This window comes from Micropterus dolomieu, linkage group LG17, assembly GCF_021292245.1.
Source record: "Micropterus dolomieu isolate WLL.071019.BEF.003 ecotype Adirondacks linkage group LG17, ASM2129224v1, whole genome shotgun sequence".
In the NCBI taxonomy this organism is placed as follows: Eukaryota; Metazoa; Chordata; class Actinopteri; order Centrarchiformes; family Centrarchidae; genus Micropterus; species Micropterus dolomieu.
In genome coordinates, this window is record NC_060166.1 from 37,909,920 (window position 1) to 37,936,226 (window position 26,307).

The 26,307-nt window shown below is 42.2% G+C and overlaps 1 protein-coding gene across 1 annotated transcript in view; it reads left to right on the top strand.

Moving 5' to 3' along the window:
* Positions 1-26,307, top strand: part of col4a3 (collagen, type IV, alpha 3) — a 79,098-nt gene that overhangs the window by 31,400 nt on the left and 21,391 nt on the right. Inside the window, exons 10-31 of the mRNA XM_046072881.1 lie at positions 1,479-1,553; positions 4,704-4,766; positions 4,868-4,903; positions 5,130-5,177; positions 7,436-7,510; positions 9,017-9,061; positions 9,230-9,292; positions 9,605-9,649; positions 9,939-9,992; positions 10,086-10,127; positions 12,550-12,631; positions 13,254-13,289; positions 14,535-14,699; positions 15,390-15,482; positions 16,793-16,888; positions 17,200-17,270; positions 18,748-18,936; positions 19,084-19,252; positions 19,476-19,568; positions 20,713-20,817; positions 20,909-21,003; positions 25,151-25,301. Coding sequence (XP_045928837.1) covers positions 1,479-1,553; positions 4,704-4,766; positions 4,868-4,903; positions 5,130-5,177; positions 7,436-7,510; positions 9,017-9,061; positions 9,230-9,292; positions 9,605-9,649; positions 9,939-9,992; positions 10,086-10,127; positions 12,550-12,631; positions 13,254-13,289; positions 14,535-14,699; positions 15,390-15,482; positions 16,793-16,888; positions 17,200-17,270; positions 18,748-18,936; positions 19,084-19,252; positions 19,476-19,568; positions 20,713-20,817; positions 20,909-21,003; positions 25,151-25,301 — 1,891 coding nt within the window. The remainder of the gene's footprint in view (positions 1-1,478; positions 1,554-4,703; positions 4,767-4,867; positions 4,904-5,129; positions 5,178-7,435; positions 7,511-9,016; positions 9,062-9,229; positions 9,293-9,604; positions 9,650-9,938; positions 9,993-10,085; positions 10,128-12,549; positions 12,632-13,253; positions 13,290-14,534; positions 14,700-15,389; positions 15,483-16,792; positions 16,889-17,199; positions 17,271-18,747; positions 18,937-19,083; positions 19,253-19,475; positions 19,569-20,712; positions 20,818-20,908; positions 21,004-25,150; positions 25,302-26,307) is intronic.

The window sequence follows — 26,307 nt, forward strand, 5'->3', positions numbered from 1 at the left end:
CAAATAAACTATTGCTCTGTAGAAAGTCACACAGCTGTTTAGCAACTGCTTTCTCCAGAACCTTAGAGAGAAATGGAAGGTTAGATATAGGTCTATAGTTGGCTAAAACATCCGGATCAAGTTTGGGCTTTTTCAGAAGAGGTTTAATTACAGCTACTTTAAAGTACTGTGGTACATAGCCTGTTGATAGAGATAGATTGATCATATCTAGTATAGAAGTGCTGACTAAGGGTAAAACATCTTTAAGCAGCCTAGTCGGGATGGGGTCTAAGAGGCAGGTTGATGGTTTAGATGAAGAAATTATTGAAGTTAGTTGGTAAAGATTGAGGGAAGCAAAACAGTCTAAACATGTATCTGGTTCTACAGCTGTTTCTAAGGTTCCTGAGTTAAGAGATAAGTCGGTGCCAGCGAGCGAGAGATGCCAGAGTACAGGGAATTGCAGGAATCAATTCGAGAGTTACGATTCGTGGGCAGAAAACAGGTTGGTTGGACCCAAACGCAGACACGGGAAACAGGCAGGTTCAGTTCAAGAGATTTATTCCAAAACTAAAAGCGAGCACACTTACAGACTGAGTCCAGAGAAATCCAGAGGCATTAAATCCAAATGAACAACGAAACAAAAATCCAAACAGGTAATCAAGCCTTCATGAGACAGGCGGGAACGTGAGCTGGGTAACAGCAGGACAAAACACTGACCGAGACAGAGCATAACACGAACAATGAACAGAAACACCAACAAGCATGGCAGGCAGATTACTGGAGGGGAACAGACATAACACAAGTTGCTGAACACAAAACATGGACCATATCAAAGTAAGTAGAAACAGATCAGCACAATAAAAAACAAACTAATCCAGACACAAGCAGACAGATACAGAACACGAACACACCAATAACAAGGAACACAGAGCAGACACGGGCAAAACAACGTAGAAGAACACAGACCAGGAGAAAATACTAAGACATGAACTGAGACATCGAACTAGGAACTAAGATACGAGACAAGACAGATAAGAAGTAACTCAAAGATGCGGATGAATAATAATCATAAAGGCTACACAGAGACTAAAGCTGAATGATCAAAATCAGATTAAGTAATGAAACTGGCAGAGAACATAAATTGACATCTAGCAAACAGACAGAACTCACGCATGATGGTACAGAAACTAATACATGAGACTGGAACAGGACTACATGACAAAGAAAAGACATAACAAAACTGAGACCTAAACAAGGCAGGCAGGCACACAGCGTGACAGAGAGGATACAAGAGCATGCAAGACCGTCTCCAAGTCCTCTACACAGAGAATGGATTTCAGTTTTGCTCTGGTCCTTCAATGAAAAAAGCTAACTTTAACAACAGAGTTTAAGTAGAAAGTGGTATAAAAATAAAATACTCAAGTACAAATTAGAGGTATTTGTACTTAAGTACAGTAACAGACAGTGTCTTCTTTTGACTGTTTTTTTTCTGGTTTCAGGGAGACTCGCACGTCTTTCCCGACACGCAGGCGATTAAAGGAGCAGTAGGACCACCAGGACCCGTCGGAGAAAACGTCAGTCACAGTCATGCATTCTGTCCCACCGGGGTCTCCCTCATTCTGCCGTCTGGTGCTGGTGTTTCAGTCTCTGTCCACTTTCAGACAAGAACACATGAGTCGTTTTATCCCAGCGTGCAGCGGTGACGGTGGGGAGTGTGATCCAGGCTGCTGAGGCTGCGTTCACTCTGCAGGCCTTAATGCTCAAACCAGGTTTTATTGATTGATAGTTCACATTATAGTTCAAAAGTGGCCCACATCAGACTGAAGTGGGAACTGAAAGTGACCCGCATGTTAGGAAGAAATACAACCCCAATTCCAACGTTGTGTAAAACGTAAATACAACCAGAATACAGTGATTTGCAAATCCTTTTCAACCTATGTTCAATTTAATACACCACAAAGATTTTTAATGTTCAAACTGATAAACTTTATTGCTTTTCGCCTGCAACACGTTCCAAACAGCTGGGACACGGGCGTGTTTACCGCTGTGTTACATCACCTTTCCTTTTAACAACAGTGAGTAAGCGTTTGGGAACTGAGGACACTAACTGTTGAAGCTTTGTAGCTGGAATTCTTTCTCATTCTTGCTTGATGTACAACTTCTGTTGCTCAACAGTCCGGGGTCTCCGTTGTCGTATTTTGCGCTTCATAATGCGCCACACATTTTCAGTGGGAGGCCGGTCTGGTACCCGCACTCTTTTACCACGAAGCCACGCTGTTGTAACACGTGCAGAATGTGGCTCGGCATCGTCTCGCTGAAAAAAACAGGGACGTCCCTGAAAAAGACTTTGCTTGGATGGCAGCATATGTTCCCTGTAGGGGAGACCGGGGCAATTGTAACATATTTTACGTTTTCCTTAATAACTCATAAACTACTTACACTAGTACTACTCATCTTCTGATACAAGAAACACATATATGTGCTCTAATTAATAATACAATTGATATATTTTCACTTATAAGAACAAGACTAAAATATTTAATTAAATGCAAGAAGTCAGAGTTTGGGGGCAATTGTAACAGTGAAAAATGAGTCATATTAACCCACTGCATCTCAAGTAAAAGCCTAGGCTGCCTCAAAGTAATTACTTTACAGCTAATAATGCTACATAAGAGTTTTTAAATGGTTCAAATTATTTTAGGTGCCAGGCTCTCTCTGTTGTGGGACCATCAACTACTTTAAGTCCACTATACAGACAAACTGACAATGAAAGGAACTTTACTTTTGCAGACTTAGGCCTATATAACATTTAAACTTTCTGTTAAACACATATAAAACACAGTATTTAACACACCCTTTTTTAATATGGTTTTACATTTATATTTAGTGAAATATGTTTATTTCCAAAACAGACAAAAAAGCTGGTTACATTGGGCCGTGTGGCAAAGTTGCAGCCATGATAAAATCTTGTAGCCACAACTATATAAGCATAGTTTGTTAGTGTTAATTGTTAATCAATAACCTAGAGATAAAATTTGTGCAAGTTTAGATTTGTAGTCATCTCAACTTTAGACACCAGAAGAAAAATACTGCACAGCCAAAAAGTTACTTTCATACCTCAAAATCCGTATTTTGTTCAAAACTTCTGCTGAGGTGAAATGATTCTGCTCCTTTTCCACAGGCAGAGAGAGAATCCTACTAAGCATGTGCAGATTAAGTGTCATCGCTCAGCTTGTTTCTGATTGGATAAATTAAGTGTGTTACAATTGCCCCCGGTCTCCCCTATGCACCTTTCAGCATTGGTGATTGGTGATTGGTGAGCATCAGATGTGCAAGTTCCCCCTGCCATGGGCACTAACACCCCCCCACACCATCACAGATGCTGGCTTTTGAACTTTGCGCTGATGGTCCTTTTCCTCTTTGGCCTGGGGGACACGACGTCCATTATGTCCAAAAACAATTTGAAATGTGGCGCACTTTTCCACTTTGCGTCAGTCCATCTCAGAGAAGCCGGTAGCGTTTCTGGGTGTTGTTGATATGTGGCTTTCGCTTTGCATGGTAGAGTTTTAACTTGCACTTGTTGAATTGTTCCTGAGCCCGTGTGGTAATCCTTCACACACTGATGTCGGTTTTTAATGCAGAGCCGCCTGAGAGATCACGGCCATTCAATCGGCCTGCAGAGATTTCTACTTTTGACGATATTATGGACCTCCGTATTTGTATAGCGCCTTTCTAGTCTTTTTGACCACTCAAAGCGCTTTTACACTACATCTGCATTCACCAGTCATACACATTCATACACTGAGCCAGGCGCAAATCGGGCTTCAGTATCTTGGCCACTTCGACACGCAACCAGGGGGAGCCAGGGATTGAACCGCCGACCTTCCCATTAACAGCCAACCCGCTCTACCTCCTGAGCCACAGCCGGCCCATACCGTAGATGATGAAATCCCAAAATTCATTGCGATTGTACGTTGAGAAATGTTGTTCTTGTTGTTCTGCTGTTTGCTCGCGCAGTTGTTCACAAAGTGGTGAACCTCGCCCCGTCCTCGCTTCTGAATGACTGAGCCTTTTATATCCAATCATGACACTCACCTGTTTCCAGTTATTCACCTGTGGAACGTTCCAAACAGGTGTTTTTTGAGCATTCCTCAACTTGCCCAGTCTTTTGTTGCCCCTGTCGCAGCTCAAAGTGAGTGAATATTTGCAAAAAACAATAAACAAAGTATCAGTCAGTTTGAGCATTAAATCTCTTTGCAGTGTATTAAATTAAATACAGGTTGAAAAGGATTTGCAAATGAATGTATTCTGGTTTTATTTACGTTTTACGTCCCACGCAACAGCAGGCTGTCGTAGAGAAGTAAACATGGAGGCTACAGAGGTTAGCTCCGCTTAGCTCATACTTGCTAACCCCCCCATTTTCACGGGAGACTCCTGAATTCATCGCCCTCTCACGTTTCATTGCCTTCATTACAGTTTCTGCCGCTGCAACCTGGGTCTGAAATGAACTTTTTTCACAGTGTACGAACCCCAGACACAGCGGCGGCAACCAAAGGACCTTCATTAATGACTTTTAACAAATAAACAGTATAACTTTTGAGACCAGGTAAAAGTACCATTTGTAAGCAGGTTTAAAGGAATTTGTTATTTGGCTGCCGTGCTGCAGCTCAAAGAAAGACTCTGGCTGCTGGAGAGTGTGCTCTGATTGGCTGTTTGTGTTGCAGGGGCTGAGTGGAAATCCAGGTGACCCAGGCCTGCCGGGACTACCAGGACCCACCGGATATCCTGTATGCTTCAGATCCAAAGCCGTCAAACTTTATTTAAACGTTCAGAGTGATTCGATCAACTAAGAGCAGCTGCTTTTTTTTTTGGTTTTGTTTTGATTTAGGGGAGTCCAGGGCTGCAGGGGTTACAAGGAGAGAAGGTTAGTGTGCCAACAGGGCTCACCTGAGGTTTGTGTCTTCAGGTCTGTTCGGTAACCAATCACAATCATCGCACTTTTACTCACCACTAAACAAACAAAAACAACAACAAACACTGAGCTCACAGAACAAATATGTTCACTGCAGAATCTTTGAAGGCCTGATGTTCGGTCATGTGACTTCAGTCTGCGATCAATCGGTCCTGATGGTGCTGGGTTTGTGTTTCAGGGTCAGGAGGGTCCCAGTCCAGTGATACCAGGTCCCAGAGGAGAGAGGGTGAGCTAACTGGTTTGGACTTAAGGCGAGACGCCACAGTCCAAAATGACGATTAGACTTCAATTTTCAGATTTCAAGTTATTACCATAAGTCTAATAAACATTATTATTTGTCTGTTTTATACTGAGTCTTTGTACTTTACATGTAAAAGTCCGACAGATCTTTTTTAAGTGTGTTTCTGTCGCTTATGCTGTGTCCACATACAACGCAAATTTAATCCTCGCAACGCTCTCCTCGCGCGGGTTTTATCGATGCACAACTCACCGAGCGTTCACACACAACGCGATAACGCGAATAAACACAACCTGCGATTCCTCCAGCTGTATGAACCCAAAGTAAACATTCTGCTGTGATTTAATTCCAATAAACGGATCAAACTGATGCTGAAATAACGACAACATGATGCAGATTTGTTAAACACATGAATTCATTCTTTGTCAGGTCTGTCAGCAGGACAACAACTTTTAAAATGTTTGTTTTCTGAATGGAGTTTGGTTTGATCGGGGCTATGCTACGCTAACCTGTTCATTGTAAAGTACAACGACAGTCGGAATAAAGTTACAGTCACGTATTTTCTGAACTCACCAGGTAGACAGTATTAAATATAGATATATTAACAACATGTGAGATGCGGGAAACTGTTTAACAGTCACTAATGAGTAAAACAAGCGCACATAATGAAAAGGGGAGTATTTTTCTCAATATCTTTCGTATTATTTTCTCAAGAAAAGTGAATTATGATCAGAATTACTCAATGTCTCTTTCCTGTGTAGTCAATCCCTCCATATCTTTATGTAAATACCAATATACACTTAATATTTGGTAATTTCAATAAACTATGAAGGAAAAATACCAACACAACAGGGTGGACAAAAACACCACTGTATACTGTGTACTAGAAATGTCCACCCTGTTGAGCTAAAGTTAGCCTTTAGTGTGAGCGTGACCTTCAGTACCAGATGAGGAATCTATAATTTTTAACAATCCGTATTTGAAATTATTTTATTTGATTGATCTTGTTAAAACTTACACGTTATGATCAAACACAGATCAAAAGCAGATGGTAAGAGAGCTGGAAAATCACACAGCTAAATCCCCCTGCACTGGTGTGATGTCACCAGGTCACCTAATGAGAGCGATGTTCACTTAAAGGGCCAGTTAATGAAACTCAACAGGGTCGACATGGGCGCTGGGGACAAACATACAACCTTGTTTTTTTTGTACAACAGTTAACAATTTTGATAAAAACAAGATTTGATTAAATAGATTTTGAACAGGACAATTAGATAATAATTAAATATTTAGAAATACATTTGTAATCTAAGTTGAATGATCAACACTGGGGACATGGCAAAATCCCATAGTACCTCTTAAACCAAAGCTTTTAAAATGTAAATAAAACAACTTAGAAGCCAATCTCATTGTGATCATAATTAATAACAATTAACCTTAAATAAAAAAACTAATGGAACTAGTATTTGTCCAGATTTAGACTAAATACAATATGATTTGTACCGGGGACGCAAAAGGCACCGTTTAACAAAATTGAGCCAGCGGCGTTTCACTCCCCCGCTCTGCCTGGTCCTCTCCAAACACGTCGGTGACGTCCGGACAATCTCACCGCTGATTGGCTTTCGCAACATCGCGTCAAGCTAATTTCTCGCTCAGTTTGAAAAATCTGAACTCGAGCGGATGTCGCGATAAATTGCCTCTTCAGCAACGCCCGGAGCGAATTTGCAATAATTTGCATCTTTGCATTGACGTTTTCTCAAGATGACATGTTTCCTGTTCGCCAGGTCGTTTTCTTGAAGGCAGTTAGATCATCCTAACTTTACACACAGTTTCTGAGGTCTCATAAGAAGACATTTACAGAGGGTTTTTAAATATACTTTAGCGTGATAATTTTATGTGGCATTTCATCTGTAAACATGTGAAAACATTTTTTTTAATCTTTGATGAAACCGTTCTGTATATGTTTGGTCATTTGTTTTTTTATCATAATAAAACAAAAAACATCCATCTGACTCTCATCAACGTGCTGGAAAATGGATTTGTGTGCTATGAAAAATTTAAAAGATAAAAATTTGATTTAAAAAAAAAAGCTTCTATTTATGTTTACGTTTAGCTTGTAAAGTTTCATAAGTAAAGTTGGGGGAAAAAGCCTTTTAGATCACACTCTGGATAGTAATGTGAACAGACAACTGACATTTCTAATCTGTGAAACACCATCATCATCATCAGCTGTCTTTGGTTTTCAGGGTGATCGCGGCCCACCAGGGAGCCCCGGACAGAAAGGAATCAAACTGTACGCTGAAGGACCCAAAGAACTGAAGGTCTGTCTGTCTGATAGGGTGCCAGAGATTTTCTGAGATTTTGCCATAATGAAAATTAGATGATATTTTGCCTCCTTCAAAAATGTGTTTGGAAAAGTCTAATATAGCTCTTTCTCGCTACTGACATGAAGGGAAACAGGTCTTATTTATGTATTTAAAACTGAACAAAGAAACACAGACATCAAACAGAATGTGTGTTCTTTGATTATTCCGTTTCGAAACCAAATCAGAAAAACAAAAAAAAACATTTTTTGTTTGTTCTGTTTTAAAGCCAAAATGGAAAAATACTGATATTTAATGCGCCTACACTTGATAAACCTGCAGCAGATACCTCGCGGTGGCTGATTAAATGTAATTAAGACGAGCGTGAACATCAACATAAGTGGGTTTTTAGTTAGAAAAACAGGTTTCTAACTCACTAGCAGCTGGAACAGAAACGCTTTCCTGAGAATCCTCCGGTCTTTTAGATTTCTTCAGATGAATTCACTGATCGCTGTCAGTCCATCCGATGGTCCACAGCAACATGAACTGTTATTAGTTAAATCGGTGTGCTGGATATTAACGAATCATACACGGATTAAAAGCTTGAGGTGATCTTTTTCGTTACATTACAATGACACATTTCTATCTACAGACATGACGCGGCTCTTCTTACACGGACGTCGCCATGTTGCGGCGCCATGTTTCTACAGTAGCCCAAACGGACAAACTTTGTCTTTTTTTCTTCTTTTTGTAGAATTCTGGTGTAGACGCTGATTAATATGTTGAATATGTTGAAAGTAGTAGTAGCAGCAGCAGTGTCGGCTGCCATAGCTTTTCCTACGCGCTTGCAAAGTGAGTGGTGAGCGGCGACTGACCCGTTGGTCGCAATCAGGTTGCAGTTCGCAGCCCTCACCACTAGATGTCACTGAAACCTACACATTTTAAATTTAAATCGGCGACTATTTAGAGAAGGGTTTTGAGTCATTTGTTAAGAAAAAAAGGTCGACATTCTCTGATTCCAGCTTCTGAAATGTGAATACTTTCAGGTTTCAGCCGTACTTGGCTGGTTCAGGCCTGTCGTGGTCAGCTGACTCCCAAAGCTTTTCATATTCTTGCTATTCCTCGCAGTGGTTAGTTCTTGAACTGCAACGGTTTCCGAACACCGATTGCAGATTGATGTCTTTTGAGTGATGTTGATCCACATCTAGAGATTAAATCTGAGGACTAAGGCTGCGACGCTGCTGGTGACCCACTTTTTTCTCCTGTTTCTTCTCTCATTTTTAACTCCAGTCATGAATTTTTCGGCATGTTTAACTCTAGCTCACGTGTGCTGCCTGCACGACACAGCGACAACACAGACGTGGAGTTTAGTGACGTAGCCCACTGGATAATATCTGCTCACACATCATTAAAGCAACAGTTCATTAAATATAAAGTATTATAGGTAAATAAAGTATTTCTGACTTGATACATATCACACACTGCTGTCTGACTGTTTCCACTGATCTTTCGGTTGTATTTCAGGGAGAACCAGGCGAAGCTGGACTAAAAGGTTGTCCTGGACTTCCTGTAAGTCAAAACCGTCTCACATTTGGACAATCTGTCAATTCAAATTCGCTTTATTGGCATGAACATTAATAAAACAGTCTTGTCTGTCTGTCTTAGAGAAAAAGCAAAGACTGACCCGTGTTGTTTTCTGAGCGTCAGACTGATGTGTGCGTTTGTTTTCTCCTGCAGGGTTTGCCAGGGAAACAGGGGGTTAAAGGAGAGAAGGGCGGGCGAGGTGATCCTGGCTCACTGGTAAGAGAGAGAGAGACCTGCTCGTTGAAGCCATGCTGGAGAAAACCAGCAAGAGACAGCAGGATCCAAATAAAATGATCAGCCGTGCTTATTTCAGGCTGTCGGGATGTAAAGAGAATTTCAATAAATATAACAAAAGATGCTTCTGAAATAAAATGCCTTCCCCGGCTTTACCAATAACATGGATCTATAATCAGAATCAGGCAGTTGGTGATTAATGTCTGAATGTTATTTTATTGATTTTGTGGTTACGAGCTGATCAGAAACCTGGACCGCTGTGGTCTAACATGGCGTTTGGTTTTGTGCTTTTAGGGTAAACCCGGGAAGGATGGAGTATATGGACAGCTGGGAGAAAAGGTAACATGCTAAGCTAACGGGAATGCTAACCAAATAATGCTAATGTTAGCTTAGCGATCTGCTTCATTCAAAGCACAACTAAAAGCCAGATCTGTGTAAGTCCAAATCTGGCTGAAGAGCTCATCTGGTCTTTGTTGGAGTAGTGGAGCAGGTTCACTCCAGAACCAGAACCAAAATACATCCAGAACTGTGTAGATCCTTTGCTGTAACCCTGAACAGACGTGTTGTTGGCGCTGCACAGACCTCTGAGGCTGTGGAAATAAAATTAACTTGAGCTGTGTGTCTGCAGGGAGACCCAGGTGTTCAAGGGTACCTGGGCCCTCCAGGTATCGACGGAGCCACAGTGAGTACTGTATGAGGTACAGGAAGTATTACTGCATTAGTACACTCAGTATTTGTCAGAATGTTTATGATGTGTGTTGTTGTGTTTTTAAAGGGAGAGAAAGGGGATCAAGGTCTTCCAGGGCTTCCTGGAGAGGTGAGTCTGAAGTCTCCACAAGTTTTTTTCTCTGTTGAGGAAAATGATAACTGACAGGAAGGATGGTCAGGCCTACCAAAATAAGAGCAGATTGATAAAAAACAAAAAGACACAAAAGCAACAACAACAACAACACAGGACTGTGTAAAACTTCTGTCAACCTACTCAGAGTTAACTCAGGGTAACAAACTCTGACCGCCTACACTGGAGTTAAACTACGACGGCGGATAAGATATTGGTTAGTTGAGTCGGCGTTAACTTTGTTGGTGCGCGTTTGCATAAAAGGGGCGTGTTTTCACAAAGGCGCATGCTCCCCCAGGAGAATGCACGTCGATAGACAAGTTAACGGCTAAATGTGTAATATTATTAAGATGTAAAGGTACGACTGCACATATGGTCCATTGTAATAAAAGGAGCCAGCGGAGAGAAGTGATGTGCGATACCACTTCATTCCTATCCGATCCAATACCAAGTGATACCCAGGCTGGTATTGCCGACACCAATACTTTTTACATATTTTATTTCTAGTTTAATGTGAACTCCCTCCTCCCGTTTCTGTATTTATGAGAGAAATGAGGAGCAGCCTGTAGCCATTACCCATTCAAAATAATAGCTGCATAATGACAAGACATCAAACTAAAACTCATATTCTTGAGTTATAATGAAAATCTCCTGCTCAGAACTGCCGCCTCATAACATCATCGTATTATTGTGACTTAAACTGTCTTTGCACACACGGCGTCATTATTACCTTCACAGCTAAAATACAGCCAGACGTGACTGTTTACAGTCAGCCAGAGTCGGTATTCAGTCGCAGGAAATGTGACTTCAAATAAGCTCCATCACAGAGCTGTAGAGCAGGCATGACTTTGACAGGCGGAAGGAAAAGTAGTTCCTACCAACCGAATAGCCTACAATTTGACCATCCTGGTGACAAAAAGATACTTATGATAAAATACACAATCTCTCCAAATGACTGAGTTTAGATATCGATCCTTTTATATGAGTATCGATCCCAGAGCAGGAAACGTTGGTATCAGAAATATCGATACTTTAGGATCCTCACATCTTTAGAGGAGAGGGGGAAAAATCCGAGAGGAAATTTAGCTTCCAAGATTAATCTACAAGTACAAAACTTGAATTTTCTCTGACATTATAGTCACACATTTATGAGAGAAACTTCACTTTCCAATTCTGCAACATCAAACACAGACGTCTGCCGTGTGTGTGTGTGTGTTGCACTCATTGGAAAGTGATGTTAAACTTCGCAATTAGATTTAGCAGTGAGGAAATACTGAGTTTAGCCCACAATCACTATCCTGCACCTCAGAGACTTTGCCCTGTCATACTCGTAAATTTCACACTTTTATCTAGAATTATTAACCCCGACCCTGGCTCCCTATTTTTTGGACACGTAAAATAATCTAAATATGTGAAAACACTCAGGAGAATTCAGTTACAGCCTTCAGATGGGCTCCATCTCAGAAACTGTCCCATTAATTAATTAAGATCTCCTCCCTAAAGGAGCTCCCACAGCTCGGCTGCAGGGCTCGCTGTCTGAACGTGATGCTACTGTGTTCAGAATAACAAATCAGGATGAAATCTAAACATATTTTATCAAGTCGTGTGTATTAATACTTCTCCTCAGTAACACTGAGTACAGATGAGGTGTTTAGTCCACGTGCAGGGTAACCTCGAGTTAACCACCAACAAAACTTGCTCGGAGCGGTTTAGAGATGCGGTGTAAATTGCCATGGCAACAGACCTCGGGTAACACCTGTCCACCTTTCGTAGTGCGGGTTAATCTGGAAGTTACCTGGATAAGCCGGTTACTTCGCTTCGTGGTACAGGCCACAGGGCTGAATACGGGTAGTCTGAGTGTTCACACACTGAAAATGTTCTGATACAGGTCAGGGACCTCCCTGCGCTTCAGACAGGTATCATGTGCCAAAAAGAGGAAGGCGGGGCCAACGCATGGGGGCGGGGCTAATTGTATACTTCCTGCCTCTTGAGAACCAGCAGCAAACAGCCAGTCTTTGAACAGACTCACAGTGTCAGGAACCATTCCTGTGCACCCACCGACCTCAAGTTCATAACACTTGCACAAAATACTTCCTTTTTTATTGCAGCATCCTTTGCACTCTGCTCCATCGCACTGTGTACATGCGTACCTGTATGTCAGATCCAACACCAACATGTACATAATAATGATAATAATAATTGAACCCTTTGCTCACTGCACTATTTCTCAATCTGTCTATATTGTTTTTGTTTCTGTCTATAGTGTGTATATTTGTGTTCTCTTGTGTTATTGTAGTATTTTTCCATGAGTAAGCACATCGTGAACAACGTACAATCCAAAGTCAAATTCCTTGTATTTGTACACATACATGGCGAATAAATCTGATTCTGATTTTATTAGATGGTCTGGAATCACAGATTCCTGAAGGGCCAGCTCGGAGTCCCCGGGCCCCGCGGACCCCCAGGAGACCCTGGAGAACAAGGTAGTATAAAGACCAACACAAAGGGTTAAACACTGTGAAGGTTCAGACTGTTAAAGTTACAATGCTTTACATTTTTACTGTTTCAAACTCTACGTGGTCGGATGTGGATCGCCAAGTCGACTTACTGTTGACGTGGGAAGCTGTTTTGTCATGTTGTGAATGTTTTTGACTCAGGACAGTATGTTCAGGTTCTTGGACTACAACTTTAAATGTAAAGCTAAAATAACAGATCAGCTGTATACACAGGATGTGGCCCCAACATGAAACATAACGATGTTTAAGGTTGTCATTGTATTTATAAAATAATTGCTTCTGAAGTAAAAGAGTCAAAATAAAGGTATCAAGTTTGTTTTTGCTGAGTTTCAAATACGTCTTATTTATGACATAAGTCGTTCATTTATCTTTTTTCTTCTCAACAGTCCAGAAACAGAATGAAGAAAAGAAATTCTTACAAAGATCGTAAAGATTTCTCAGAAAATGTTCCAGAATAAACAAAGGAAACATATATTTAGGATGAGCTACTCTTTAGGAATCTGGCCATGTAAACGTTCGACTCATACTTTGTGTAATCGTAAAATAAAGCTCTTCTTCTTCTATGTTCTTCTTCTCTGCTTTCTTTCAGGACTCATTGGTTTTCCTGGATTTCGGGGCGAGCCAGGTACCCTCAACCTCCACTTACTGCTGCTGATGGGTTAATGATCAGATCACACTGAATAATCAATAACAATATTTACATCACAGAACTTGGAAACTATATTGTTCTGCTGGATTTATTGGATTTATTGTCATATAGTTATATTCTTTATAATGTTAAATTACATCACAGGGGCCAAATCTAGGTAGTTTTTATTTTAACTCTACATTTAACTCATGTGATTTGTTTTTGTAGAAATACTGGTTGGTTTCTGGATGACATTGGTTGTCTGTGGGAGGTTTAATATGGGTCATAGAACGTTTTTGACACAGGACCTCTGAGTGGGTTAATTTGGCCCCGAACGCACCCAAAACTCAAAATTTTAAATCTGTGTGAAGCCTGAAGTCTGCAGGTGAAAACAGGAGAAGTCGACTTCATAGGGGAGACAACAGTAAAATGACTAAATAGCTACAGGAAGACAGTGACAATGAAGCCACTCAGCAAGCCATGCCACATAAGGTCACCACGTTTGGTGATGATCGGCCATTCCAAACCTAAGGAATGACATCACTTCCTGTGTTTGGCGTAAACAATTGTTAGCTTATAATTGGAACCGTTTTCTGCGGACACTGTAACAAATTGCTGTGCTGTAAATTAGATTACAAATAATTGCTGTTTTATTGTAAAAACAACAATAAATTGCTGTAATAAAAACCTGTAAAATATATCCTGTAATATACTGTAATTTCTTTTACAGTATTTAGCAGCATTTCTCCAGGACATTATTATAATTAAGTTTAGGCGGAAATGGGCGTGGCCTATACAAGGACATTTAGCTTGATTCCTTGAACGCGTGGATATAAGGTTTTTGATATGGGCTTTGGTATTCGGGAGTTCCGAACCCAAACGAGTTGACCTTGCTTATAGAGCCCCCTAGAGGTTGAAGTGTGCGAATTTTTGTGCCTGAGGTCCTCTCATGGGTCTGTACCTACCCTATGAGTGTTGCGTCTGTAGCACTCACCGTCTAGGCTGCAGGATGACGCATAGAAGAATAAAAATAAAAACCAGTGCGATTAAAATAGGGTTCCCAGCTCCGCTGGTACTGGGAACGGTTCCCAGCCCCTCTCGGGCTTGGACCCCTAATAATAATAAAAACTAAGTATTTTAGTTTAATAAGTGAACCTGAACCGGTTTTTCTGCAGATGTCAGGACTCACACTGATTCCTCTGTAATAAGACTCTAAATGAAGACTGCACTGTTCCCCTTCAGGTGCCGCTGCAGATGGTCCACCAGGCCCCCAGGGGCCACCCGGCTCGTCTGGACCCAGAGGAGAACCAGGAGACCCGGGGCCCGTTGTCACTGGGTCCCCTGGACAGACTGGAGTCCCAGGAGGTCGTGGAGTTGAAGGAGAACCAGGAGAACCAGGAATACCAGGTGATGTGTTTATGGTCATAGCCACCGTCTTCATCCCAAACCACTTCACACTCTGCCTGTCTTTATCTGAATCAAAAGCAAAAGCTGTACAGATTATAAAACAACCTTAATACAAATCTGTGATTTAGAGATGACTTGACAGAAGTGTTAATGAAATATTTTAACGTCATCACAAATATGTAGAAAGTGATGCCTGTAAATCAAACAATCATCTGTAAAACATTTCCTCTGCGGTGAAATCAGGAAATACAAAATATACAACAGCAACTAGACATATAGATACGTGAAGTGTCAAAGCAGCAACCTAAAGAATTCACAGTACTACAGACAGGGAGCTTCTCTAAAGAAACATTTCAACCGTCTTGTTCTCTGTCTGTAATAAGTTGTGGAGTTCCTCAGGGAAGCAACCTGGAGCCACTGATATATAAACCTTGTTAAAAAGAAATAGTCCAACATTTCTTTTTGGAAATTACGTTAATATGCAATTCATTTGCAACAGCAAATGTGTTTTGAGGAAATGTTTAACCTATCAGATAACAGTATCTAACAAAAGCATTATTCAGCTTTTTATAATTATGTTTAGACTCTTTCAGTAAAGAGTCAAGTGAGGTGATGTCAGTTTGGTCCATCACTTGGTAAAGCTAGCCGAGCACAAAGACTGAAGTCTCTCTGATTTGTTTTCTGTGTCAGATTTCCTGCCGGGAGACGTTGGTCTTACAGGAACTAAAGGTTCAAAAGGACTGACGGGGTTTCCTGGAACCAGAGGGGAGGGCGGGGAGACCGGTGAGTGGATGAGAGTAAGGGGGAGTGATGATGTTACATGACATGATGATATAATATAAACGAGTCCAGTGATGTAATTTTTCTGTAGTCTGACCTGGACCCGAGCTCTGGCTTAAAACAGGAGGTTTGGAAGACAATATTTAAGAAAGAAACTAAATAATTTCTTCTGAAATTCACACATTTAAAAGAACAGAATCTAAAACAATCAACACTTTTTACCATATTTACACTCATGTCAAAATAATCTAAATCGCCTGTTTAAAACTGTTCGAGTGGTCCAACTGTTCCTGGGACCTTTTCAGATCCCAGTACAGATACAGACCACCCATTCTGGATGTCATTGGATTCAAACCAGGAACTTTCTACTGAGGAGACAGACCCAACCACTGAGCTACAGTTAAAGTGAAAATACAAAACTAATAATAAAAAGTGCAACTGGGACTTAAAAGTCTGTAAAATTAGATTAATTGCAGCAAGAGATGGCAACTGGAGCTTAAAACCAGTACTGAAAATATTAAACCAATGAAAAGCAGTTAGGACTACTAATAGGCCAAAATAAGAGCTTTGTTGAATTAAAAAAAATCTTGTTTTTTTATATTTACAACCTAGTTAGATCCGACCCACAGTCCAGAAGTGGTCTGCAAACCACAAGTTGGGAACCACTGATATACACCGATCAGCCATACCATTATGACCGCTGACATGTGAAGTGAATAGCACTGATTATCTGGTTACCATGGCACCTGTCAGTGAGTGGGATATGTCAGGCAGCAGGTGAACATCGTGTTCTCTGAGTTGACCAAACTGTGATGGCATTTCCAAACCGGTCTGTTGGTCAGTACCTGTCAGAATTGGTCCAAGGAAGGAAAAGCAGTGGACCAGCAGCCAAGGCTCATTGATGCACGTGGGGAGCGAAGGCCGGCCCGTGTGGTTCGATCCACCAGACGAGCTACTGCAGGTCAAACTGCTGAAGAAGTTGATGCTGGTTTTGATAGAAAGGTGTCAGAACAAACAGAGCAGACACAGCAGAGTCCAGGCCTCGACAGGTCAGGGCTGCTTTGGCCGCAAAAGGGAGACCCACATGATGACCAGGAGTCGGTTATAATGTTATGGCTGATCGGTGTAGATTATCACTCACAGATCAACTTAAGAGATGAGATATTATGCGACGACTGTTGTTTCTTGTACAAACCCTCTGATCTGATTCCAATCTGAAACATACAGTCCATATATATAGATGACTGTATATAGTTTAATAAGAAAAAGTACAATGCCGTGTTTTGCATAATTAATTGATTGGTGTTTGTCAGGTGATAAGGGGGAGATGTGCTTCCGCTGCCAAATTGTTTCCAGCTCCCCTGGACCTCCAGGTAAACCAGGAGAGACAGGTGAACAAGGGGTGACAGGTAAGAACCACAACTGATGTCTATTAAACAATAACATAAAAGTTGTTTGTTTTTTGTTATTTTATTGCCTAAAAGTTTTCTAAAAGAGAGGACACAATATGAAGATAGCCAGGAATTAAAATGTTGACTACGCTGTGTTGAAAGGACTTTAGGATTTAACTGTAATGAATGTGAATGTGAATTAAACCTCAACCTGTTCACAGTGACCAGACCAGCAGACAGCAGGATCTGATCCAGAGTCAGATTCAGTGAAAAGATGATAAGCAGGTAAAATTCACCTGTCTGTGTTTGTGATGTCATTCTGTGTCCAGGTTCAGTCGGTGTTCCAGGACCCAAAGGTCATAAAGGGGTCAAAGGTTTTGGAGGACCAGCTGGTCCACAGGTGAGCTCACCGATTACTTCCATAAACTCTTCTATGGCAGAGGCGAACTCTAGATTCCTCTCCTCCTCTGGTATCTCCAGTTTTCGCTGCACATTAATACTATTAATATTGGGGAATGCTTCAACCACTGAAACTGTATGAAGCTAATTTCTCTGCACTCCAAAGGACAAGACACCTATCCTACTCTGCTTTGAGCTCTACCTCAAAGACTGATCATTGTAAGTGGTGTGGAAAGGAGAAGAACCCCGCTCTTCTCAACATGCATCACCTCCCTTGGTCTGATTATCCACTCATATGGTTTTTCTTGCCACTGTTGTGCTGATAAGCAGCTCTATCAGTCTCTTCCACCAGACAACCCGACTCAGCAGGGATCTAAGTCTGCCTCAGTGAAAAAACTCCGGCCCTGTCCTCACTACTGCATTTTGGAATTAAAACGCCGACCTTTTGCTACGTTTTCTCCTCCTGTCCAGACTACAAGGGCGAAAACGAGGACCTAAAACGGAGAAGTTTGGAAACACTGCAGACGTTTTGCGTTTCAAAACTCCGGAGGACTTTAGAAACGATGACGCAGACGCTCGGCTCCCTGATTGGGTCTTATAAGTCACGCAAAGCAGAAACATGATGCTGCCGACAGAGTTTTTGATTTGGTATTTTTATTAAAATATTCTGTACTGTGTAAATAACACATATCTGCCTACGCTGGTGCTGTGCATGTCGCCGTTTACATTGCTGTCTGATTTCCGCCTCCAAACTCCCGTGTTACATTCAGTAACAGTCCCAGCTCGTTATTGGTCCATGCAAGATAGAAAAAACCGGGTCTGATTCTTTGTCTGTATTTATTTATTCTTTCGCCAAATCATCTGTAACTACGGAACAGACCATCTGCTTCATGTTTACACCGGCACACACCTGCTGTTTTAATTTAGATGGAGATCAACTCTGATACGCAGCTTAAACACTGCCGTGGACGGAGATCGTATTCGCTTTAATTCTCCGTTTGTAAACTAAAACGGAGTTGTGTGGTTCTACTTGATCTACTGTGGCTTTGGCTGTACCTTCACTTTAGTTTTCACAAAATACAATCCCTCTTAAAGTTTGCAGTCCAGAAATGAGACAAAAAAAATTATGGCATCACTTTGTGAATCAATGTTCAGGAATTGTTTCACCGTCTGCTGGATGTAGAGCCCATTTTCAGAGCATATGAAATATTTATTGTTGCTGAATTTGTGAAAAATGATTCAGTGAGTGGAAAGAATTTGTAGCTGTTGGAGCATAAAAAGGTTGAAACTGTTTTATTTCACATGAATTTTGTCCTCATGTTGAGCTGAATCTGACTAACCAATGACTCTGGTAGAAAGCTTTCTGACTGGGTAGTTAGATCGTTACTTATAGACATACCAGGTATAAGTACAAGGTTGTTTATTTGTCATTATACAACACAAGGTTGTATACCTCACGTCTGTTACCCTTTCTGCAGGGCCCCTATGGTATCCCCGGCCTCCCGGGTTCTCCAGGACCTGTTGGTGACCCAGGGGTCATGCAGAGAGTGGGCCAGAAGGGTGAGGCAGGGGACCAGGGACTGCCAGGACCACCAGGTTTTGAGGGGAAAGATGGACGTCAAGGAGTTACAGGACCAAAAGGTGTTGTGGGACAGAAAGGAAACCCTGTGAGTATCACATACATCATCCAGTCTGACTTTATCTTCACAGAACAAGGACTTGTTTAGATTTTGTTCTTTTACTGTCCACCATGAACATGAGGGATGACGCCAGTTTCATGATGGTTTGTTGTTTGTGTTAAATCCTGCTCTTAGGGGCCTCTCGCGCCAAAAGGTAACATGGGCCCGATCGGGGAGACTGGTCCCAGAGGACTATTAGGACAGACGGGACCTTCAGGACCTCCTGGAATTGGGGCTCCAGGACCTCCAGGACCTCAAGGCAATGTGGGAGTCGTGGGACAGCCAGGAGATCCTGGAAAACAAGGTGAGTGTCCGGACTTTATGGTGGATGCAGAGAACTCATGTTGTCTCTGCAGAAACTGATGTCAGTGCAGCTGAGACGAAACCAACAGCTTCAGCCGTCATATTATGTAACTTTGACCGATGATGACTCATTTTGACTTGGATTGGATTTGGATTCTGAGATCCTTGATAAATACGGAGCCCGAACACAGACTAACTACCACTCTGTCTGTTTGTTCATTCAGGGGAAAAAGGTTCTCCAGGTGAAATCAGAACCTTTCCAGGAGATCCTGGACAGAAGGGGGAGAAAGGTTTATCTGGAAACGCCGGATCTGATGGTGAGAAGCAAGTTCAACATACCCAGGATGTCATCCAGTTATCTGGCTTCACTAACCCTAACAATCGGGGTCGGGATAAGCGCTACCACAAAGCTGGTCCTCAACCCGGTGAATCAACCCAGGGTTTCCCAATCCAGCCGGGAGCGTGTTCACATAAAACAGGCGGAGTTGGCAGCAGAGCGTCATATTTTACGAACAAGCAAACTGTAACACAACAGAAATACTACATATGCCTGCGTTTCCACACGCTCAAAGTGTTCCCACCATTGTTCTAAATTAACTTAATAAATAAACGAAACAAAAAATCCATTCATGCCATAAAATGAGCTCAGATAGTGTCTGAAAGACTGAATCTCAACATTTAGGCTGCTGGAAACTCTCCTCATTACCTGCAGCCACATCGCAGAAGGTGGGGAGGAACATGACTACAGTCTCTGTGGTTGGCCTATAAGAAAGCTCCTAACCTAAAATAAACAGCCTACGTTCATATTAAAAGTTTGCATTTCAGTATCCCTACCAAACTGCTCATAATATTCAGCCTCACATAAGAAAAATGAAACCCGTTTATTTTAACGGCTGCGACAGGCTGTGTGAAACGGATTCGGAGCAAATAAAAAATATTAAACACGTTTCAAAGCAGTTTGTAGGTTTACTGTAAAAACCTGTAGGCAACAATAATCAGTCTCTGTACGATGATGTCGCTTTAGCCTACAAGAGTTTCTCCGTATCACCGCAGCAAACATAAAAGCAGCCTATAAAACAGTCTGTGGGATTTCCTACAGATGCTGATGTCATTTTCCAGAGAGCTGATTGGTCAGTAGGCGGTGTTTTCATAGAGTTGATCTCTTATCTGGAACAGAACCTGCTCCAGAGCAGGTTAGCCGTTCAGCATCAGTTACCATGGAGATCTACCCCGGTAAGTGGTGCTGAAAACCCAGCAGGGTTAACCCCGAAGTTACCTGGGAAAGCACAGATCCTGCTTCGTGGTACAGGCCCCTGGTTTGTGCTTAATTTATTCATTACTCTAATATGCACCACTAAAGCCCGGTGTCATCTCACTGCTTTTCACACTTCTTCCACAAAATCACCAAGACAAACACAGAGCTGTTGACCTGCTGACTCGCCTCGTCTCTGCTGTTCTCAGGTGTGACAGGAGCTCCAGGTGTTCCTGGATCTGTTGGTCCAAAGGGAGAACAAGGAGATGTAGGATTTTCAGTCCAGGGGCCTCCAGGCTTCCCAGGGGTCAAAGGTCAGGTTTATGAACGGTGTTAAAAACAGTCAGCTGAGGCTTTAATAAATGAACTGAAGATGTAATCTTCTGCATTGTTTTTTTGGCTCAGGATTCAAGGGCGTTCCAGGAGCTCCAGGTTTACCAAGTTTTGGGATCAAGGGACGGGCGGGGCCATCAGGCCCTCCAGGGATGCCGGGCCCCAAGGTAACGTTAACTACTACAGACAGGAAATCCCCAAAATAAAGAAAGTAGAAGTTAAGACACACAGAGATTAGGTTCATGTTTCTGTGTACAGATGCTCACATATGTGCATCCACACATGCATGTAGACAGAGACGGGGACTTTGAGAGTCGAGAGTCGCACACACGGTGACTTGAGACTCGTCCTCAAAAGACTTCAGACTCGACTCGGACTCGAGGTGCGGGACTCAACAATGTTTATTTTTAGGAAGCGTCTGATGAGCGTGCCGTTACTCCCTCCCTGCGTTACCTGTAACCTGCATACGTAACACGTAGCATCAGCTGCGCGGCCGCACGTGAGAGAGGACAACAAACAGCTGCTGCGCCGTTTATCATAAACTTTGGCTTTAAAACTTCATACAACAAGACCCAAACAAAGAAGCGCTGAATGCAAAATAGGTTAGTAACCTGAGGTTAGAGAACATGTCTAGCTCAGCAGTGGCCGTCTAACGTTAGCTTGCTTCTTGCTTTAGCGATGACCTACAGGAGGCTAACTCTGACTGTCGTTCATTCTGAAAAGATGAATGAGCGTTTGTTTACCTGCCAAACTTGTGGTGGTCGATGGCTGCCATCACGTTAATTTTTAACGTTGGCTGCAAACAGGTTACAGGTTTATTGTTGTTAACGTTACAGTTTTATTTACTTAACATTGTCCTGAGTTTGAGAGTCTGCGGGGTGTGTTGACTTACAGTAGTTAATTATTGCTGTCATTAATTGCATTGCACATTACATGTTTGCGCTCTGTAAGTGAAAAACAGGTTACAGTTACAGTATTTCTTACAGCTACGCCATTTTATAAGCAGCCTGGATTGAACGCAGCAGCTGATACAACATTTATTATAACCACGAGACTTGACTTGGACTCTAGCTCAACGACTTGGGACTTGACTTGGACTCTAGCTCAATGACCTGGGACTTGGACTCCAGGTCAAAGACTTGTCCTGGTCACCAGGACATAAAAACTGTATGTATAGAATCAGCAGTATAATCTGATAAGAAACGCTGAAATGGTTTTTCCCAACATGTTATACATATGAGATATGTGCATACAACATACAATCTTTAGTGTTACAGGCTTTCCCCATTTTGCATTCAGGATGTGTGTGGTTGAGAAGGTTGGTGGACCCAAATGCAGGACACGGATTCAGCAGGGGAAGTTCAAAGATTTAATTAAACTAAAGTCGAGCGATTCTAAGTAAATAAACCATCCCAACGAACAAATAATCCAACTGGAAAACCAAGAACTTGCAGGGGAAAACGGGCAGACGGAGGACATCACAGGACAAAGCATTACAAGCTACACACTACATGAGACAGAGCTTCTACAAGCTACAAGGACTGAAGACACAGCAAACATATATACACACACAGGGGGCCTTTCAGAAACTAGACCCTCACCACTTCCACTCCGACATGGAGTGAACTCTGGTCGGAGTCACCCTCCAGGCCAAATCGAGCTCCCTAACCCGCGTAGGGTTTAAATACATCGTCAACTTTCGGACGAACTCCCCGATCTCCCCAGCATAAATAGGATCTGACGTTACCGCTGCTCTCACTGCTATAATACGTGTATCAAATAAACAACAGTGGTATTAAGATTCAAGACTGATGTTGAGGAAGTGTCGAAAGTGAAAGCATTTGTCATTCATTTTGTGAATGTGTTCCTGTCGAACATGACTTTATATATTTACGAAAAATAAATATATTCTTTTATGAAAAGATTGCTATTCATTGTAAAGAAAAGCCTATATATTTGAACCTCTTTAACTTAGCCTATATGAAAAATGTTACATTCACAAATTTCAATATAAATCATATAGGCTACGTTGTTAACCTGTGAATGGTGACGTGACAATGTTAGTGTAGTTTCGAAATAAAAAATCCTACCTGTTAACCGGCGAAGTCACATGGAACGCAAATTCAAAGAAAGGTCCCCCATCGTGCTACACACCTTCAACAAGCCAGCATCGGTGCTGACTCGGCATTTGAGGGTTTAACAACCCACTACAACTCCACCATCATTGGTTATGGATGCCACTCAATGTGGCGGAGCCTCCGCATGAACGCGCAAACGGAGTGGAAGTATGTAGGGAGAGGGAGTAGCAAGCAGTTTTGGAAAGGCCCAGGGACTAACGAGCAGGGAGGGAGCAACACAGGTGACCAGGATCAGGACTAATGAGGCAGAGAGACAGCAGGGGAAAACAGAGAGAGACAGGCATGCAGAGGGATAACTGGGGGAATAGACATCACCTAGGTAATGGACACTAAACACAGAATGATCATAAACCAATAAACAACTAATCAGGCAGAGATTACCATAACACTAGACAGGCAGACAGAAACCGAGCATGAAACAAACACCAGATAATAACAATACGACAAGAACTAGGCCGGCACAGATCCAAACATGAACAGAACTGAACACAGGCACAGGCAACTGACAAAAGAGAAGAAACAGAATAAAACCTAATCATACCGACAGACTACAGACGTAGAGCAGACATCGGGCAAAAATAACAACCAACACAGACGTACACAGACCAGGAGTAACACTAAGACATGAAACCAAAACCCAGACACAGAGAAACTAAAATCAAAACACAGAGAACACATGGCCAAAATAATATAACACAAAACACCTCAGGACAGGATCGTGAAAAGAACTGCCTTAATTCTTTGTTGCAAACGAGTTGTTGCAAACATACTGACATGATAGCAACAAGCATTTGCTGCAGATTTAGAACTGGCTAAATTGGTACTAATAAAAGGGGCCCAAAGTGTGCCAAGAAAATATCCCCCACACTATTACATCAGCAGCCTGGACCGTTGATACGAGGCAGGATGGATCCATGCTTTCATGTTGTTTACCCCAAAATTCTGACCCTACCATCTGAATGTCGCAGCAGAAATCGAGACTCATCCAACCAAGAAACGTTTTTCCTTCTTCTGTTGTCCAGTTTTGTTGAGCTTGTGTGAATTGTAACCTCAGTTTCCAGTTCTTAGCTGACTGGAGTGGCACCCATTGTGGTCTTCTGCTGCTTGGACGTGTTGTGCGCTCAGAGATGGTGTTCTGCACACCTTGGTTGGAACGAGGGGCTATTTGAGTTACTGTTGCTTTCTGTCATCTGGAACCAGTCTGCCCATTCTCCTCTGACATCGACAAGGCATTTCCGTCCACACAGCTGCCGCTCACTGGATATTTTCTCTTTCTTGGACCATTCTCTGGAAACCCTAGAGACGGTTGTGCGTGAAAATCCCAGTGGATCTGCAGTTTCTGAAACATTCGAGACTAGCCCGTCTGGCACCAACAAACATGCCACGTTCAAAGTCACTTAAATCTCCTTTCTTCCCCATTCTGATGCTCGCTTTGACCTTCAGCAAGTTGTCTTGACCATGTTTCTGTCGTGTGATTGGCTGATTAGCCAATGATCAGGTGTACCTAATAAAGTGTCCGGTGAGTGGATACCTGTACTATTGGACTTTTGGTATAAATATTTGCACAAGTCATTTATCCAGTTTAATGTTTTGTTGTGTGTCTATCGTATAGGCTATCAGAAAGAACACGAGGTGAAGTTTACGACCTGGCACAGTGACAAAATTGTTTCAACCCGAGTTCAAAATGGTCATGAATTGCAGAGCTTTATGAATCTGAGCCATAAAGGCAGAAAGAGGAGCGGTTATAAGAGAAATGACTGGAGTTTCTACTGAGTTCAGAGATTCATCAGAGGCTGAACTGAAGTTCAGTTTGTAAAGTTTGGGGCACATAAATACTGACAAACAAATTAGGTCTCACGTATTTGACACTAAACCGCTCTTATAATCTGATTTGAATCACCAAATTGCTTAATCTGGCAAGGTCAGAGTTCAAGGAAACCAGCATTTCCTTAAACTCTACAAACCATGTACATCAAATCTGTCTTTAACTTCCTCTCAGAGTCATAATTGTGACTTGAAACTGTTTCTACTGATGATTTATTACGACTAACAATTACTGTGGCGCATAACAACATCACACTACTTCCTGTTTTGCTGGATGTAAATGGACGTCACAGTGGGCATTCTTCCTCATCCCATGGTGGTTTACTGCTTTCATGTTGGTCTCTGTGGACAGGGGGACGGGGGTATCGGTTTCCCAGGTCAGCAGGGTCAGTCAGGCCCCCTGGGAGAAGATGGCTCCGTGGGGCCCCAAGGAAACCCCGGACCCCAAGGGCCAGATGGAGCTCCAGGACCTCCAGGACAAGACGGACCACCAGGATCACAAGGTAGCTCATTTAATATCTGGACCCAGAGATTGTAACTAGTTAAAAATGAACCTACCAGTGGTGGTGGACTCCCAGGTGTTTTCTTTAAGAGGACATCTTGCTTTTAGTTGATGGTTACATATGGGACATTTGTCTTTTGACACGACTCCAACTTTCGAGACGTTAGAAACATGAAACTGAACTAAAGACCAACCTTTATAGTTGGTTTTCTTTGGTCTGAATCAGTGGTTGCGTTGGTAAACTTGTGTTTTCATCTTTGTTCAGGTTCTTTTCACACGTAAATAAATCCAAACAAACTAAAATTCATCAGTAAAAGCCAGATGAGAATGTGTCTGGAGCAGGAGACATTAAACACAGGAAGAAGGTCCTAAAGAAGATCCTATGTGCCAAAATATAAACCCTTTTTATGTAAATATAAATTCTTTCTGAATTCATCTGCTGATTTTGTGCCTCCACATCCCAGCATGCAAAGCTTACCTGGCCACAGGAGCTTGTCTGGCTCAAACCTGAGGCTATAAGGCTGTGTGCCTTATAGTCGGGTCAGATCACATTCCCGGACTGCTCCAGGAACCTCCTGCAACCAGACCCTGACCACTTCCTCTAAAGAGTCTCTGTGAGGTTGTTTTGGCGCGACTACGATTGTTGTGTTCAGAACGAATTGTACCAAGGGGGAATCGCATAACCGAGTCGTTAACCGGACCAGGTTTGGAACACAAAAAGAGAACAGAAGTAAATTAATTTCAATAAATAAATAAAGAGGGACTACATTTAAAGAAAGAAAATGTTTTGACATAGAGCACAAATATGAATGTTGAAAAAAAATAAAGAGTCTTTGGCAGTTGCAGAAATATCCACCCAGTGGAATCTAGACGCTGGTGGTGGTGGTGGTGGTGGTGGTGGTGAAGGGGTGAATAGATGACACACGGAGAGGGACTTCTGATGAGCTCACCAGAAGGAGCAATTGGGAAGACTGGTTGTGATGAAAACCGGAGGTGGGTTGCATCGA